This window comes from Clarias gariepinus, chromosome 9, assembly GCF_024256425.1.
Source record: "Clarias gariepinus isolate MV-2021 ecotype Netherlands chromosome 9, CGAR_prim_01v2, whole genome shotgun sequence".
NCBI lineage: Eukaryota > Metazoa > Chordata > Actinopteri > Siluriformes > Clariidae > Clarias > Clarias gariepinus.
In genome coordinates, this window is record NC_071108.1 from 297,501 (window position 1) to 314,592 (window position 17,092).

Consider the following 17,092-nt stretch of genomic DNA (forward strand, 5'->3'; position numbering starts at 1 on the left):
TTGGAGAAGCCGATCCGTATTCCTCGCTCGTTGTCAGTAAAAGCAGCGAGTGTGTTAAAAGGGTTTCTGAACAAGGTGAGAGATCGTCCTGCCCTCAAACACTCCTGCTCTGTGTTCAGTTAAAGACTTACTGTATTTTTATATTTCTGCACTGTGTGTGTGTGTGTGTGTAAGTGAATTCAATGCGCTTGCTCTGCCGTGTCCAGTGTCCAGAGTGTGCAGAAGAATCTGAGCGAGCACTCACATAGACACTTCACCCACGTCTCTCGTCCACGTCTCAACGTAATCTCTTCCTGCTGTAGACGGGCCGTGTCTCTGATTGTCTCTGATTGTCTCTGAATTCGCTAAAGTTCAAGATCAGGATGAAGCATACCTGAGACACGCCCCTCTCTTAGAGGAACTCCGCCCCCAGTGTGAATAGTGCAGTAGTCTCTACTGATGTCTGAATACTGGTGTGTGTGTGTGTGTGTGTGATGTCTGAGCATGGAGCCAAACCCAGAGCTCTCTCTCTAATGTGGGTTTAATCATGTTGTTTCTTCTTCAGGACCCAAAGGAGCGACTGGGGTGCCAGGTTCAGACGGGATTCACAGATATTAAATCTCACACATTCTTTAGAACCATCGACTGGGACCAAGTGAGGAGAACATTAATGATGTTTATAATCAGTACTGGACCGCAGGGTCAGGAGGACATGAGGCTGAGTGACAGACACAGTCATGGAGAACGGCTGTGTTCATGTAGCTTTTAAAAAAAAAGATTCCTGTTTGTTTATTGGAGAAAACCTGATTTAATGATTTGCTCTTTAGTATAATTTTACATGTGTGTAATATGAAACTCACAGTAATTACAGAAGGTATTCCACATGTGTTTGCTGAAAAACTCTGAGAAACTGCTAGAGGGCAAAACATGTGACTTATAGTCTGGAAAATACGGTAATAGCAACTCATTAACCACCTCATTGACTGCTGAGTGTGTGTGTGTGTGTGTGTGTGTGTGTGTGTGTGTGTTTGTGTGTGTGTGTGTGTGTGTGTGTGTGAAAGAGAGAGAGAGAAACAGACTTCTGAGAGTGCAGGATGACGCAGTTGGACAGTGAACGGAGCACGCTCATACTTGCCTCTGTAACAAAAGTCGATATGTATTATACACACAAACACTTTATTTTTCTTTTTTATTATTAAATGATAAGTTTATCAACATGCCACAGGCCCATAAACACGAGTACACTAAAGCGGGGACAGAAGACTATAGAGCGAGAGCCATAGGGAGACCGGGAGGAGGATGTGTTTTTGTGATGCAATAAAAAAGGACCATCTGTTCCCATTTGTACAAATCAGCATGAAGCCCATCACTGCAGGAGACATGTCCTCAAAACAGAGGGAGAGAGAATGTAGGAGTGTGATCCTTGTCCTCATTGGGTAGAGTGTCATTTTTGGGGAAAGGAACTGTGGCCTCATTGGGTACAGCTGTATTTCGTGGGCGGGAACTGTGCCCTCATTGGATTCAGTGTTTTTGTGAGGTACAGGAACTGTGGCATCATTGGGTACAGTGGTATTTTGGGTGCAGGAACTGTCACTTCATCAGGTATTGTGGCATTTTGGGAACTGTAACTGTGGCCTCAGTGGGTGTTTTAGGGCCAGGAACTGTGGCATCATTGCATATAGTGGCATTTTGGGAACAGGAACCGTGGCCTCATTGCGTTCAGTGGCATTTGGTGGTGGATATTGTGGCCTCATTGGGTACAGTGCAATGGCATTTGTGGTCTGGAACTGAGACCTCATTGGGTACCACAGTGGTATTTTGGGGACAGGAACTGTGGCCTTATTGGGTACAGTAGTGTTTTGGGGTCAGGAGCTGTGACATCATTACACACACTGGCATTTTGGGAACAGAGACCACGGCGTCATTGGGTACAGTGGAATTTTGTGAAAAGGAACTGTGGCCTCATTGGGTACAGAGGCAATTTAGGGACAGGAACAGTTGTCTCATTGAGTACAGTGGTGTTTGGCATCAGGAATTGTGGCCACATTGGGTACAGTGACATTTTGATTGAGGAAATTGTAGCCTTGTTGGGTACAGTGGCATTTGCGGGGCAGGAACTGTGGGAACAAGAACTGTGGCATCCTTTCTTGTTAGGAGTCATTGATTATATATAACATTGACCGCGGGATGACTCATTATTTTCCTTATGTCTCTCTCTTTCTCTCTCTCTCTCAGTTGGAACAGAAGCAGGTAACGCCTCCGTTCAAGCCTCAGATCACTGATGATTATGGATTAGAGAACTTCGACACACAGTTTACCAACGAACCTGTACAGCTCACACCAGATGATGAGTAAGAGCCACACACACACATGCACACACACACACATGCACACACACTAAAATACCCCAACATTTATGACTTGTGGAGCAGCCATACCTCGGTGTGATAAGGCCCGGAGTAGCTCTAAGCTGCCACAGTTCGGCCCGTGAGCAAGGCCTTAATCCTGTCTGCTCCAACAGCATTGTATCATGGCCTCGCTTTCTGATCTCAACTTCCTCCCGAGGTGGGATACGCAAAGAAATGTACATAAACAAATAAAGGCTTGACTTTTTCACCACAATACATGTTAATACATATCAATACATATTGTCACAAATTGATGATAGGATCACAGATAGTCACATTTACACAGTCACGGTCACCAGTTATTCAGTGGAGCAGCGTGATGGGGAATGTTGTTCTTATACACATCACTTTCAATAAACTGACATTCCAGACTCAATATGGAAGCATTTCTTTTTGTTTATTTTTTCTCCATCATTGAAAATAGTTCCCAAAGAAGCCACAGTTGGACCGAGTGTTGTCATGGTAACACACAGACTGACTCACAGCCCGTAGTATGTGTAGTAACAGCTCCAGTGCACTGAACTATTGTATTGTAATGTTGTATAGTGATCACAAACGAGTGGAAGGAGCTGGTCCTGTTATACCTAACGTCACCGATCTCGCCCAATCAGAATAATCAACATGAACTGTGTGTTTGAGGGAGGAGGGGTTGCAATGACACCAGGTTTAGCACGAAGGGAACTGGTTTGTGTTAAATCAGAAAGTAAAACAGATCTTACCAAGTGCAGCAGGAGAATCCATTTCTTCTTCTTCTTCTTCTTTTCAGTTCAACATGTGAAAGAGATTATCCTGCATGATCCTGCCCTCCGTAACACACACCCCAACACACATTCTTTAACTCACACTTTGTGTGAGTTTTATTTATTTAGCGTTTATAACAATGAACATTGTCACAAAGCAGCCTATTTATTTTTTAAATGTAAGAAATATATAGATCAGTAAACGTATACTGTAGTTTTATCCAGCTTGTCCCTAATGAGCAAGCCGAAGGTGATGGTGAGACTCAAGGTAGCACAGTGGTTAAGGCATTGGACTATGGTTCGGAAGATCCCAGGTTCAAACCCCACAACCACCAAGTTACCACTGTTGGGCCCTTGAGCGCGGCCCTTAACCCTCAACTGCTCAGATGTGTAATGAGATAAAAATGTAAGTCGCTCTGGATAAGAGAGTCTGCCAAATGCCCAAATGTAAATGTAAACAGAACCATCCTCATCTGGGTGGCACCAGACAGTACGACCATAAATCAGACCCGCTATAACTGTGCGCTCTGAGGGCGAAAGTGCAGCAGAAACTGTGTTTTGGTTAACATGAAGTCTAAACATACCAGTTCACCATAATACTCTACGTCCATGAGTCCCCCAGATCTGCTCCTTTACCTAAGGATAATCTATTTATAAAAATGCTTGGATAAATAAATAGGTTTTTAGCCTGGACTTAAACACTGAGACTGTGTCTGAGTCCCGAACACTATTTGGAGACTGTTTCATAACTTTGGGGCTTTGTAAGAAAAAGCTCCGCCCCCTGCTGTATTTTTCATAATACGCGGTACTGACAAGCAGCCTGCATCCTTTGATCGAAGTAGGCGTGGCGGATCGTAAGACACTAGCAGTTCGCTCAGATACTGCGGCGCGAGACTATTTAATGCTTTATACGTCAAGAGTAGTATTTTAACACACGTCCTCTAGCACAAACTGTTCAACACACACTGTGTAACACACTGTCAAACTCAGTAACGCACATTTCATATCCACTCTGTTCCCATACTCTACACCAAACACACTCCACCACTGTGCACACTGAGGTTTAGAGCTTCTGTACTCAAACCGATCCAAAGCTCGGAGCTCCAGGTGTCTGTTACAGGTGAGAACTCCGAGCAGGGTGTGAGAACTCCGAGCAGGGTGTGAGGTGCAGGACGGTTCAGGAAGATCCGACTTACTCTCGCAGCGCGTTCAAGAGCGAGAGCCTGCCGCGTCACTCTGTAACACACACACTCTAAAACATAGTGTAACACACATTATACATCATGTTGTTAAAGCTTTCAGATCCTCCGTGAAATTTCTCACTTCAGAAGCTTTATTCATTTATTTTTAATCGTTTCTGTTCTGCTGTTTTTATTTGTTGCAATTAAAAATTTTCATTGATTTTTTATTACTTCATTCATTTTTTGTAAAAGAAAAGAGTTTGTGTGAGGTTAGTACTTTAGTCAGACGTAGCGCTGATCTTAAGTCCATCTTGTTTTCGTGATGCTGGCTGGGAATCAGAACGTTCTCAGTCTCATGTTTTGATCAATTTTACATTACGGACTGTTTATGCTGCAGAGAACTTTAGTTAATGATTTTAACTGCGCTGTATAAATGCTCGTGGCTCCAGGGTCGTTCAGGGTCTCGAATGTTTTTGCCACACTAAAGAGCGACATTCCCGTCACTGTGCTGTGTTTTTTTTTTCTCTCCTCAGGGATGTGATAAAGAGAATAGACCAGTCGGAGTTCGAGGGCTTTGAGTACATCAACCCCCTGCTGCTCTCCTCCGAGGAAACAGTATGAGGGAGGAACACGACGGCACGGTTCTGTCGGCTCGCCCGCGGCTCTGAGCGAGCTACAGAGGGGGTTTTTACTTCTGACTGTGTGACTGAGAGAGAAAAAAACTCCCTACAACACTAAGTCGTCTACAACTCATCTCTCAGACTCGTCTTCTCATCTCACGCTCTCTCTCAGACTCGTCTCCGGAAGCTCTGGAGGCAAAAACACCACAGACAGAAACGCAGAAACAGACCTGGAGAAGTTTTTCATGTAACAGAACTTGAGTTCCCTGAAATCATCCAGATCGTCTTCCTCCGTCCCATCATCCCTCTGGTTTTGTTGTTTTTGTGCCTGCACTCATTGTTACCCAGAATCCCCTGCTACAGCTCATGGTTCTATTTGAGAACTTGATTTAACATGCACCTCTTCTTCTTCTTCTTCTTCTTCCTGTATTTGTTGTTTTTAACCGGATCTCAGACGCAGGCATGTGCCGAAGTTCAGGTTATTATAGTTCAAGCGGCAGCGGGAGGACGAGGCGTCTCTTACAGGTTCCTCTCAATCCCATAATGCTCTTCACCAGACCAGAGAATGTGTGGAAATCACAGATCGGTTTATGGTCACGTAGTTGTTTATGTGAATCAGGACGTCAATAACGTGACGAAGCGGTCACGGTACAGAGCGGGAATATCGGCACATGCTCGCCACCAACACGAATGTTAAGTTAAACACGACGTTCAATTAAAAAGAAAAGTTGAATTTATGGCTGATGTACTCGCGCCACTTCTAATGTCTTTTTAAAAATCAGAACAACGATTTATTGAAATTTACTCAGAAATCAGCAGACAAACTATTATAAAAGGTTTAAAAAGTGCCTCAAAGATCAAACATTTACATTTAGTCCTTACTAAACTTCATAAACTCTAAATAAATTCAGATTTAAATTACACACACACACACACACACACACACACACACCAGAGCAAAAGATGGCACACAGAATGCTGTCCGTGTCTCAGACTGCCCTGAAATCTCACACTTCAGTATTCAAAACTCAGACTAAAGCGCTGTTCAGACATCACGTTAGTTACACGTGTGGGCGGAGCTTGTATCAAACAGTGGCATGTCCCAATCAAGCACGAAGTTAATGTGATCAGATGGCCCCACCCCATCCCCTCTTCCGCCGAGGATAAACACCCTCCTGTGTGTTAGCATATACCTTGGCGTTGCTAGCGTGCTACAGCTGTGTCCAGTACGTGAGAGATGATCACCATATTCAACACCCACAAGGATAAAATGCAGGTTTCTATGAAACGTCTCTGCACTCCTGTCCCATTCCCTCTCAGGTGCTTCAATCTGGACAGGTCTTGGATGTGATGTCTGTATTCGCTAGTCACAGCTAGCATAAAACATATCAATGTTTTATTTAATATCACTGTCATAAAAGGTCCTGAGCCTAACAGCGCACTGAAGGAGAAACCCCGGCTAATGCTATGAGGATAAGCATGCTAACATGCTAACACGTAATTATAGTCCCGTCGCTCATCGTGCATCTGAACGCTGGAGTCTGATTTACTCAGAACGCCAACGTGACAACAGCTGGACTCGTGTCATGCTTTCGTGACATTTGATGGAGCTCCGCCCCTAGAGGTCCCACATGTAATAATAATAATCATCATGCATTAGGATCAAAATCCTCACACGCCCATAGAAACTAACAAAAACACACATTCACTAATTAACACAGACGCAGTCCAGCGATAAACAGTTCCTCTGCAATTTTAGAAAATTAGCTCCTTTTTTTCATGACTGATAAAAACACAGAAAATAAATTAATCTGTGTTTTGTTAGAGCTGATCACATGACTGAGAAAAAACATAGACAAAGAGAATAGAGAGTAAACACACGCTAGTGTTAGCTGAGCTCATGGATTATATCTGCCCCAGTGTGATGTATGCTAGGAGGGCTAATAGGATTACTTAGCAGTGTGTGTGTGTGTGTGTGTGTGTGTGTGTGTGTGTGTGTGATATAAGCGATAAGCGCTGTATAAAAGGGCAGCGTGGGAGATGATGACGACAAAGCTTGTTGCTAACGTAGCACAGGAAGCACACGACTCCAGGACCTCGTTCTATTCGAGGAAAACGTATGCGATACAAAGAAATAAACAGAAATGACCCCTGAGCATCAAACTGAGAGTCAAACGCATCGTCATGGTTACATTTAGCTAGCATAACTCTTCACTAAAGGCTTTACTAAGCTAACAGCAAGCTAACGTACAGTAAAGAGTCATCTACATGATACTTTAAACTGGTTTTATTTTTCATGACGCGCTCCACCACGGTTTTGCTAGCAATGTACACTAATTAACATGTCCCTGCGTGTAGTCTGAACTTTTTTTGCTGCTAAGCTAAGACGCTACTAACTGAAGAGAAAGTACAATGAAACTGGATCCTGAGATATTTATAGCTAAAGTTCTAACCAGCAATCACCTCGATGCATTTTACGCAAATACAGAGCTGACTAGCACAACTAGCTAGCTACCTGATTTATGCTAGCTTTTATTTTGAATGGATACGCTTTAGACTAGTGCAAGTAGCTCAAGATCCCGGCTAGCAAAACTCAATTGTAGCGTTGACGCGGTCATCCCAGTGTTCCCAGGGTCCTATGTTCCCCAGATTGATGTGATTTGTTTAAATTGATCTTTTTTTCGAGACCTCCGACACCACATAAAATTATAACTGTTAGTTTTGTTGTGTTTAAAAAGTTTTGAAGCCGTGTTCCAATAAAATAAACTGGATAATGTCCCGGAAATATTTGTCTTGAAACGGGTCACAGTTGCCTCGAACAGAAACAGAAAGTTAATGTGCGTTAACAGAAAACTGAACCAGGGAACCTAGGACCCTGGGGACACAGAGCCGATCTTGTGTTGCCTCTTTTATGTTGTAAAAAGTAAAATTGTTTAAAGATTATACTGATCTAAAAGTTTAAATCAATTTTAAATATGTTTATTGTTATACGAGGCTGTTCGAGTCAAAGTGGGACTTTTAATTGTACAGAATAACAGAACACAGTCCTGAGAGTATAAACTCCCTTTATTTTTTTCTATATAAATATATCTTTATATAATCCCCTGATACACTAATGCACTTATCCCAGTGTGTCAGTAGTGCTTGGACACCATTAAGGTAGAAAGTTCTCTCAGTACTGAAACACCGGCCTCCCAGGAACTCCCTTAACGGCCCAAACATGTGGAAATGTCTTGTAGCGAGGTCAGGAGTGTACGGGGGTGTGGCTATAACTTACAGAGTTCTTGTAGTGTGTATGTGGTGTTGGTGAAGGAGTGTGTGTACAGTTCATACACACACAGAAACGCGTCTCTTTCACAAGTTTCCCCTTGATTTTCAGTGATGAGGCGTTCCACTCTCCGAATGTTGACGGGAACGACCGCAGTGAGCTCGGAAACACCTCGGTCCACAGACGTCTCCTGTAAATGTCTGTAAATTGCTTTTTACGCACTTCCCCACGCTTTCACTGACAGTTGCTTAACATGTGATTTGTGCAGCCTGACACATTAGCGCCACCATGTGGTAATAGGGGACGCACATCACTTTCCAGCGAAATAACAGGATGCGCTCGGATCTCTTCTATTCGATACAACGAATCCCGGTTTGACTCGAACGCACCTCGTAAAATCACCAGGTTTTTAAACCCTTTTTTAAAGACAGCACATTTTCATAAAGGACCAAATGCGGGATGTCTTTTAGCCACCGATGCTATGCTAATAATTTACACTAATTATTTTGTTTGCTGTTTGTCTGCTGAATGAGTTTCTGTAAATATCTGTATTTATTCTGTAAAACTGTTTGGAGAAAAAAAAGCTCCAGAGATGAAAAAACAAGTCCAGTTTATTGGATAATCAGCCGCACGATGCGTCACGATATAACGCCATGAAGTCTGATGAGTGACCGTCGTGACGTTGATCTTTAATATCAGCACAAAACCTGGAAAATATGTAAGGTATTTTTATTTTGCATAAACCACACACTGCTTCTCATAACGCCGCTCTGGAGATTTTTATGCTTTTCTAAGTTTTGTTTGAAATCTCACACATCATCGTCGTCTTCTTCTTCAACACCAGGGGAAACTTTTATATCCCGTGTTTGTTTTATAAAATTATTCTAAATTAAAGAGTTTAAATGAGCAGAGAGACGTGACCGAGTTCTCGCGCTTATGAAGATAAAAACTGAAGAAGTGGAATGAAGTGACGGAGTGTAAATCAGTAAATGTTCTCTGTAAAAGACGCTCAGAGCTGCCGTGTGCTGATTGGTGGGTTTGGGAGTCATGTGACTAAACAATAAACACACACACAACATCTTAAAGCAGAAAATGCAAATGACATGATTTATAAAAATATATCTGTTTATTAGCGCTGTGTGTCTGTTAGCATGTTTACTTTAGAACCAGCTGACGTTTATTAGTGTATTAACGCTAAAACTGATCCGGTAATAATTACTTTAATTTCCTCATTCATGGCTCCAAGGTGAGGTTTAGCAGGAAGCATCGCTGTGTAACACACACACCAACACAAACACACACACCAACACACACACACACACACACACTGAAGACTTTACTGAAATATGAGCAGAACAAAAAATAATTCCTCGTAGCACAAGAGTGTGTTTTACGTAGAACAGTGTGTGTGTGTGTGTGTGTGTGTGTGTGTGTGTGTGTGTGTGATGTCATGTGAAGAAAGAGGGATGAAGATGATGATGAAGATCACCACACCATGTCTACGTTCATCTCTGATAAACACTGGGCGAGATGGCCATCACATTCTATCTGGGAGAACCTGAAACACACACACACACACACACACACACACAGAAGGTTAACCCATATTAAGGGCCCTACATTACATTTACATTTAGGAATTTGGCGACTCTCTTACAGAAAGTGCTTTGATGTTTCCATCACTGGGTCACTAACTTGGTGCCATCAGTCAAACACACCTGGGAAGAAGAGATTGTTTTCCTTCTTTTGGGACGGTGGTTTAGTCCAAGTACTGAAAAAACAGATACGTCTTGAGTCGTCGTTTAAAGATCGCCAGAGACTCGGCTGTACGACGTCTAGAGGAAGTTCACTCCACCACCTCGGTGTCGGAACAGGAACCGGTCTGGGAGAATGTCGTCCTCGATCCCGGGGGGACGGGGGGACGGGGGGACGAGACGAGCGGTGCTGGAGGATCGGAGGGGACGTGGCGCGGTGCGGGTGTGATTAGAGCCGAGAGGTCAGTGGGTGCTGGGACGTTTTTAGCTTTGGAAAGCCTTACAGTGTTAGCATTGTAACGGATAACTGACGTACAGTACAGACGAGACTCTACAAACAACTGTCTAATAAATAAATAAATAAACAGTGAGAAAGAAGAAGACGTGAACTGTTCACCATCACAGTTTATTAATTATTAGCATGAGAGCAGTATGTCATTTACCCTCACGCAGGTGTGTGTGTGTGTGTGTGTGTGTGTGTTTTGAGTGTAAATAAGACGACGCTAACTGTTTACATTATTAGCAGAGCTAACAGTGTGTGTTATTGTGATGTGGGCGGTGACCGGCGACTCACCCTGCAGGAAATGGGATCAGACACATCGGACAGCACTCCAGCCTGACTCCATCCGATCCCGATCCTCTTCCCGACATTCCGGCTCCCGTCTCGCCCTCGCGCTCCGGTCCGGACCGTTCACTTCCCGATGTGGATTTTCCTGCAGAGGTTCTGTCTGTGACCCGCTCGCGCACGCCGACATCAGCCGGATCGTCTCCGTGACCGGGGGAGTTCTGTGCCCCGTGGGCCGTGGGGGAGCCGGCGCCGACCTGCGGGTCAGGAGCGGACACAGGAAGGGTGCGAGGAATCGCGCATGGAGCCGGTGGGTCGGGTACGGGAGGAACGTCTTCGTCCAGACCGCACCAGCGTCGCTCATACCGTTTCTCCTCTTTCTGGAAAAACAAACAAACATAATGTACGATTTAAACCTGAACGAATTGACACACAAAAGGCCCTGTGGAGCCACGCCCAGAGAGGGGTCAGAGCTCCCCCGGGGCACAAAGGGAACCCAAATCCTAGGTGGTTTTAATGTTATGGCTGATCAGTGTTTATGCTCATGACGTGACGTGTGAGTCCGGACCCACAGAGGAGCTGCTGCAGAAAATAGGGAGTCCAACAGAAACACAGACCCATGGATGGACCCATGCATTTTACATCATGTGATGGTCAGGTCTGTGTGTGTGTGTGTGTGTGTGTGTGTGTGTGTGTGTTGATTACGCCTCCAAACCTTCCAGACCTCAGTCTGATCGAGCGTCTGTGGGACATGATGGAGAAACACATCTGATCCATGAAGGCTCTACCTTACACACCAGATACACACACACACACACACACACACCTTCAGAGGAGTAGAGGAGCCCAAGCCTCGCCGGGGCAGAGCTGTTTTGGAGGCACAAGGGGGCGCTACACAGTATTAAACAGGTGGTGTTAATGTTATGGCTGATCAGTGTAGAACGCTGAGAAATCTGGAACTAAAATCTTAAAGTTCTGTTCACACACATGCTGCACTTCAGCTCGTGTGTGTGTGTGTGTGTGTGTTCCACTGAATAATGCATTCTCTGCTATGTCTCATTAGCTGTCCTTCTCTCTGAGAACTCGAGTGTGATGTCTCCGGAGTTTAAACCTGCCAAACCAGCACTAAACCCACTCGGTGCCGTCCATCACCCCGTTTCCATGGACACCGCAGACAAAATCCGCCCATCATCCTCACACACTACGCTGCGCTTCACACTAATTGGCAGCCATTCTGACAGCGAGAGTGTGAAGAGTGTGTGTTTCCCCGGGGGAGAAGCTCAGAGCTGCTGGTGATACGACCGGAAAAATAAATGAATTAATAAATAAATAAACCCACAAATGCTGAGCTCAGCTCAACTCCCTCACCGATCACATCAACTTCACGTGTCAGGGGTCACGTGATTCTCGTGCAGGCTCCTTTCAGGATCTACTGTATATCCCGGGTTTTTTTTTTGTTTTTTAAGTGATTTTACTTACATAAATAATACCTTTTTTTAATGTGATCACAGATGAGTCACACGAGGTCATGTGACACACTGATCCTGTCTGTTACATAATTACAGGTTAATTAATAAGTAGGGCGATAACAGGTGAGGGGAAGATGAACCCGTGAGATCCGAGTCTCTCAGCAGGCGAAGTGTTCGGGCTGCTCGTACCGCGGGGAGCTGAGGGAGACGCGGAGACGAGTCCCGAGCCTGAGGACACACGGCCTGCAGAGTCTCCGTCCACAGCTTCTCCACCTCGGAGAGATCGGCAGGGCAGCAGGAAAATCCTCCAGGTGCAGGAGAACTACACACACACACACACACACACACACACACAAGAAGAGACAGCAAGGAAGATTAAATCGTTTAGAAGACTGAGCATCTACTGCTAATACTCCTAATTATAAAATCACACTACGATATATAAATAAGAGGGAGGAGCCTCTCCAGTCACCTGATACCACGTCATCACGACAGTTAGGCAACGATTCAATTAAAATTGTGATTCTCTAAGTATATTTATTTTATAAATAATCTCGATTTGTTATTACATTTTTCCCTGATCTTGTTCTAATTTTAAACCTACAAAACATTTCATAAGTAACTAAACGTCTCCCGTTTCCTCATGACGATATTTTGGTCGCTTAAAAACCGAGCACAAACTTTCACATTTAAATTCTAAGTAAAACTACACAATTACTGCAAAATTATTATTTATAAACAAACTTAGCGAATAATTCACTCCTAGCACACGGGATGGAGAGCGCCACCTGCAGGATTATAGAGAAACCATGATGTTTTACCGCCAAGGCTAACGCTCAAGAACAAATAGTGTGTGTGTGTGTGTTTGTGTGTGTGTGTTTATAGTGTGTGTGTGTGTGTGTGTGTGACTCCGACGCTCAGTACAGAATGTTTAATATCCGAGGCTGATCAGCTGATCCCTGGCCACGCCCACTCACACTCAGCAGCGATTAATCGATTTTTCCTCGATTTTGGGGTCGGTGGTGACGGAACACGAATCAGAACACACAGGAATCACCGGGTCAGAACAGAACCGACCTTCTGGGTCTCTAATAAACGTTTTGTCTCTGAACTCCGTCTAGACGTTACTGAATCTCCTGCAGTCCTTAGATCTCTACCTGAAGTTTAATCTGCACCATCAGTGAATCTAAATGTGGAGTAAAAGTGATGTTATGAACAGTTATGTGTGGGATTTAATAATAATCTACTTTTTCCATTTCTCATCTGATTATTATCTCGAACATTTTAACTCTTTAAACATCACTAACACTAGTTATACCGCTAATAATTATGATATTAGTGTTATTATTATTATTATTATTATTCGTACAGAACAGATCAGTAAAGTGATGACATCATCCCCCCTCCCCCCCCTCCCCCCCCCCGTCACCCATCGGTCCTGACTGCGTCCGTGTCGCGCAGACTCTCCTGCTCATCTCTCACTCGGACCTGCAGCTCAGGTTTCATTTCCTCCACCGCAGTTTTCCTTCTTTTAAGTTTAGACATGATTATAATCTCTGTGTTTAGTTTAGATAAATACCGCGTGGCGCCGAAACTCAACAACTTCCGCTCAGCGGGGCGGCGCGAGAGAGAGACGCATTTAACGCGTCAATACTGCGCAAAGCATGCGCAGCCTGACCAACCGCCACATTCCACAGGCTCCCAGTCGAAACGTCAATCACTCTAGATGTAATTAGTGTTACTGCGCGTCACTAACCTGTAAAGAGTTAAAATGTTAAATCTAATAATAATCTGATGATCTGCTAATCTTTAATGTAATCAGTGATATTATTATTATTATTATTATTATTATTATTATTATGATTATTATTGTTGTTGTTATTATTATTATGATTATTATTTATTATTATTATTATTATTATTATGATTATTATTGTTGTTGTTATTATTATTATGATTATTATTTATTATTATTATTATTATTATTATTATTATTATTATTATTATGATTATTATTTGAGGTTGAAGCCCACGTCCATGTCTGTGTGTCTCTCTGTACAGCAGAACTCTCTGTCTAACTTATTAATACAAAGAAATCCCATTCTGTAAGGTTGAGTATCTTACGCCTTGTTTACACTAAGTTGTCCTTCTTTGGTGCTCAGACAAATACACTCCCTGTTCGGTAATCGGAGAGTGAATCACAGATGAGAAATGGAAAAAGTAGATCAAAGGATAAAGATGAAGTTTTGTCTTAAAACCACTCCAGCGTGTTAAAATTCACTTATACCACTTCAGCGCTGTTATTTCAGCCAAAGTGAAAATATGAACTAATCCCAGTAAAAATATTCACTTTATCTTTTCTAATTAATATCTATTGGTGCAGGTGTTTGTTTACATTGAGACAGTAGCGCATTAGTAGATTATTTTACAGTAGATTATTAAATCCCACACATAACTGTTCATAACATCACTTTTACTCCACATTTAGATTCACTGATGGTGCAGATTAAACTTCAGGTAGAGATCTAAGGACTGCAGGAGATTCAGTAAAGTCTGTACAGACAGTTTTGTGTGATGCTGAGACAAAATCTGGCTGGACAGATGGACAGACAGACAGAAATGTTTCTGAGACTGGTTTCTGGACCTCCAGTGTGTGAAACGTAAAGATATCACTGAGAGAGCGAGTTCTGACCCAATGTACAGACAAAACCTTTCTTTTATTTATATAGATATTATTTAATCTGGTTACGGCATTGGACTAAGCTTCAGAAGGTCCTAGGTTCAAATCCCACAACTACCAAGTCATCCCTGTTGGGCTCTTGAGCAAAGCCCTTGACCCTCAACTGTTCACATGTATAATGAAATACAAATGTAAGTTGCTCTGAATGAAGGGCATCTGCCAAATGCCTAAATGTAAACCTTAAATACTTAATATTTTAATTCAAAGGTCTTTAGTGTTGTTCCAGTGAATTTGACTGAAAACACACAGAGAGAGAGAGATGTCTTTATAACCTGATGGAACCCATAAGTAGGAAAAAGATGGAAAACAGAGAGGAAAAGAAAGCATAAAGAGGGCGGTGACCTCCGGAGTAAACGACCCGTACGGCTCCATGAAGAGCCTCGGCCCTGAACCCTGGAGAGGATGAGACACAGTTTGGAAACGCTCTGACACGATGAATGAGAAATCCAGAGGAGAGAGTACAATAACATGGAGGGAGGGTGGGAGAGGGGGGGGGAGGGAGATGGATGGATGGAGACACAGAGACCGCGTCCAGGAAAGAACGCTTATGTCATTAAGACTGTTGTTCTCCGTCACCATGGTTACAGGATGGGAGATGTAAAAATAGCGGGCACCAAACACACTCCTAAAAAGCAAGGCAAGAAGACGAGAGGAAGAGAGAAAGACAGGAGAGACGGGAACAAGACATTTTTACACAAAATCAGCAAGATGATTAGAGATGTTTAGAGAAATAAAGAACAAAACACTGAGGTGTGAAAAAGTTGTTTATGTTAGATGTGTAAATGTATCACTCGTAAAAAGGGTTTTGTTCTGATCCAGAAGCAGTGGACTCTTGCGTCAGGAGCTCAGTACTCACTCTCCCCCTCATCTCACTGTGTTTCCTGATGAATAAGTGAGGGATGAGCTCAGCAGTGACGTGGCGTCACACACGGACGTGTTGCAGGACAGCTGGGATGAGTGAGACACAGAGAAGCTTTCACACTCGACTTCTGCGACAGACGTCTATACGGTGCGCAGGCGGGCCAAAGGGGACAACACACAGGACAGCAGGGTTCGTCAGTCTCACGCAGGATGGGACAGGTTACAGCCGAACTGGAGATAAACCCGGTGCCTGATCTGAGTACGCAAATGAAGGCAGGTCTGGATCCCAGCCGGTTGGAATAAAACCTGCGCCACACTGGGTCTCTGTGGAGACGACGTGAGACACCAGACGTACATACAGTCCCCCGGTGTACAGTCTCTTAGATAAAGCTTGTGTTAACTGTGTTCTATCATTACGCAACATCCTTAATCAACAATGAAAAAGTTTTAACACAACTTTCTCTTAAAACTCTCACAAAATCCCTGAAGTTAGCCTGAAACATTTCACATTCTTAAAGAGAGGCGTGTTTTATCTGGGGGAAACAAGGGGACTGTGGTGCGGACATTTCTGATGTAAGGACACGGTCCATACCCGAGTCCCTCTTTCCTTCACCTAATTCTTACTATAGAAATGCCCTTGTACACCACACACACACACACACACACACACACACATTACCTCCGCTGTGTGTGGGGCAGCACGATTCCTGCCTCTGTAGGACGAGTTGCATTTGCCATTTGTGACCTCCAGGTGCAGTAATAAGACTTTGGAGCTAAACTGGGCAGTAAATGTGTCATATATACAGTAATGTGCAAAAATCTTCATATTTTCCTTCTCTAGCTCCAGATGTTCTTCTATTGTTTAATGGAGTGTTGAGGAACAGATCTCCAGGCTTCCTGAAGGACTTGTTTGTCTCTCATGTTCACTCCAGTCCCTGTACCTGAGCAGTTTAGGCGGAAGGTGTTTGTGTTTGTGAAGAATCAGTGATGTGCAGATGATGACAGATGATCAGTCGGCGATTATTATACTGCTGATGCTGAATTTATATAAATAAATTGAAGAAGTAATGGGTGTCAAGACTTTTGCATAGAACTGTAAAAAGGTCAGAGGTCTGGAAAGGTGAGGAAATCAGAAAGACAACTTGCTATTGTCTTTATTGTCTCTGGCGAGAGATCATCAGAAACATGTTAAAGTGCTGATATCAGTGACGAGGCTCTGAACAAACTGTAACTTTCCTTTTTCTCTGTATCGTAGAGTTTATTGAGGGACCCGTGCTTCACTCTGGATATGTAGTGCACGATGCCTGATGGTCTCTGATGGTGTGTGTGTGATAATCAGCTATGCTTTAATGCTAGTTTACTAAAACCCAACCAAAGCTGAAATGATGAACCACAAAATGCACTCTAGTACATTACAAATTGGGAATACCCACAATGCACTGTGTTGTGAGTGGAGGAGAGGGCGTGTGGTTTGGGATGTGCTACGATTATCTCAGATGTAAAATAT

The 17,092-nt window shown here is 43.4% G+C and overlaps 2 protein-coding genes across 7 annotated transcripts in view; one reads left to right on the forward strand and one right to left on the reverse strand.

Moving 5' to 3' along the window:
- The window catches only part of prkcz (protein kinase C, zeta), a 66,521-nt gene extending 57,318 nt beyond the window's left edge, over window positions 1-9,203 (forward strand). For all 6 annotated transcript variants that reach the window (XM_053503696.1, XM_053503697.1, XM_053503698.1 and 3 more), the window contains 4 exons: window positions 1-75; window positions 545-634; window positions 2,215-2,330; window positions 4,842-9,203. The exon at window positions 1-75 is cut by the window's left edge and continues 5 nt beyond it. In XM_053503696.1, the coding sequence (XP_053359671.1) occupies window positions 1-75; window positions 545-634; window positions 2,215-2,330; window positions 4,842-4,929 (369 nt within the window). In that variant the 3' untranslated portion in view covers window positions 4,930-9,203. The remainder of the gene's footprint in view (window positions 76-544; window positions 635-2,214; window positions 2,331-4,841) is intronic.
- A 125-nt stretch (window positions 9,204-9,328) lies between these two features.
- si:ch73-70k4.1 (Fanconi anemia core complex-associated protein 20) lies at window positions 9,329-13,591 on the reverse strand. Its single transcript, XM_053503704.1, has 4 exons — window positions 13,414-13,591; window positions 12,174-12,306; window positions 10,525-10,895; window positions 9,329-9,754 (listed from the first exon to the last, which is right to left on the reverse strand). Exons 1-4 carry the CDS (start codon window positions 13,527-13,529, stop codon window positions 9,682-9,684), a joined length of 693 nt encoding a protein of 230 aa, XP_053359679.1. The 5' UTR covers window positions 13,530-13,591; the 3' UTR covers window positions 9,329-9,681.
- Window positions 13,592-17,092: the final 3,501 nt, after the last annotated feature.

Coding starts and splice junctions, on each gene's coding strand:
- si:ch73-70k4.1 (XM_053503704.1), bottom strand. CDS start 13,529: ATGTCTAAACTTAAAAGAAGGAAAACTGCGGTGGAGGAAATGAAACCT. Junction 10,896..12,173: donor GTCTCCCTCAGCTCCCCGCG/GTACGAGCAGCC, acceptor TTGTTTTTCCAG/AAAGAGGAGAAACGGTATGA. Junction 9,755..10,524: donor CTGATCCCATTTCCTGCAGG/GTGAGTCGCCGG, acceptor TGTGTGTTTCAG/GTTCTCCCAGATAGAATGTG.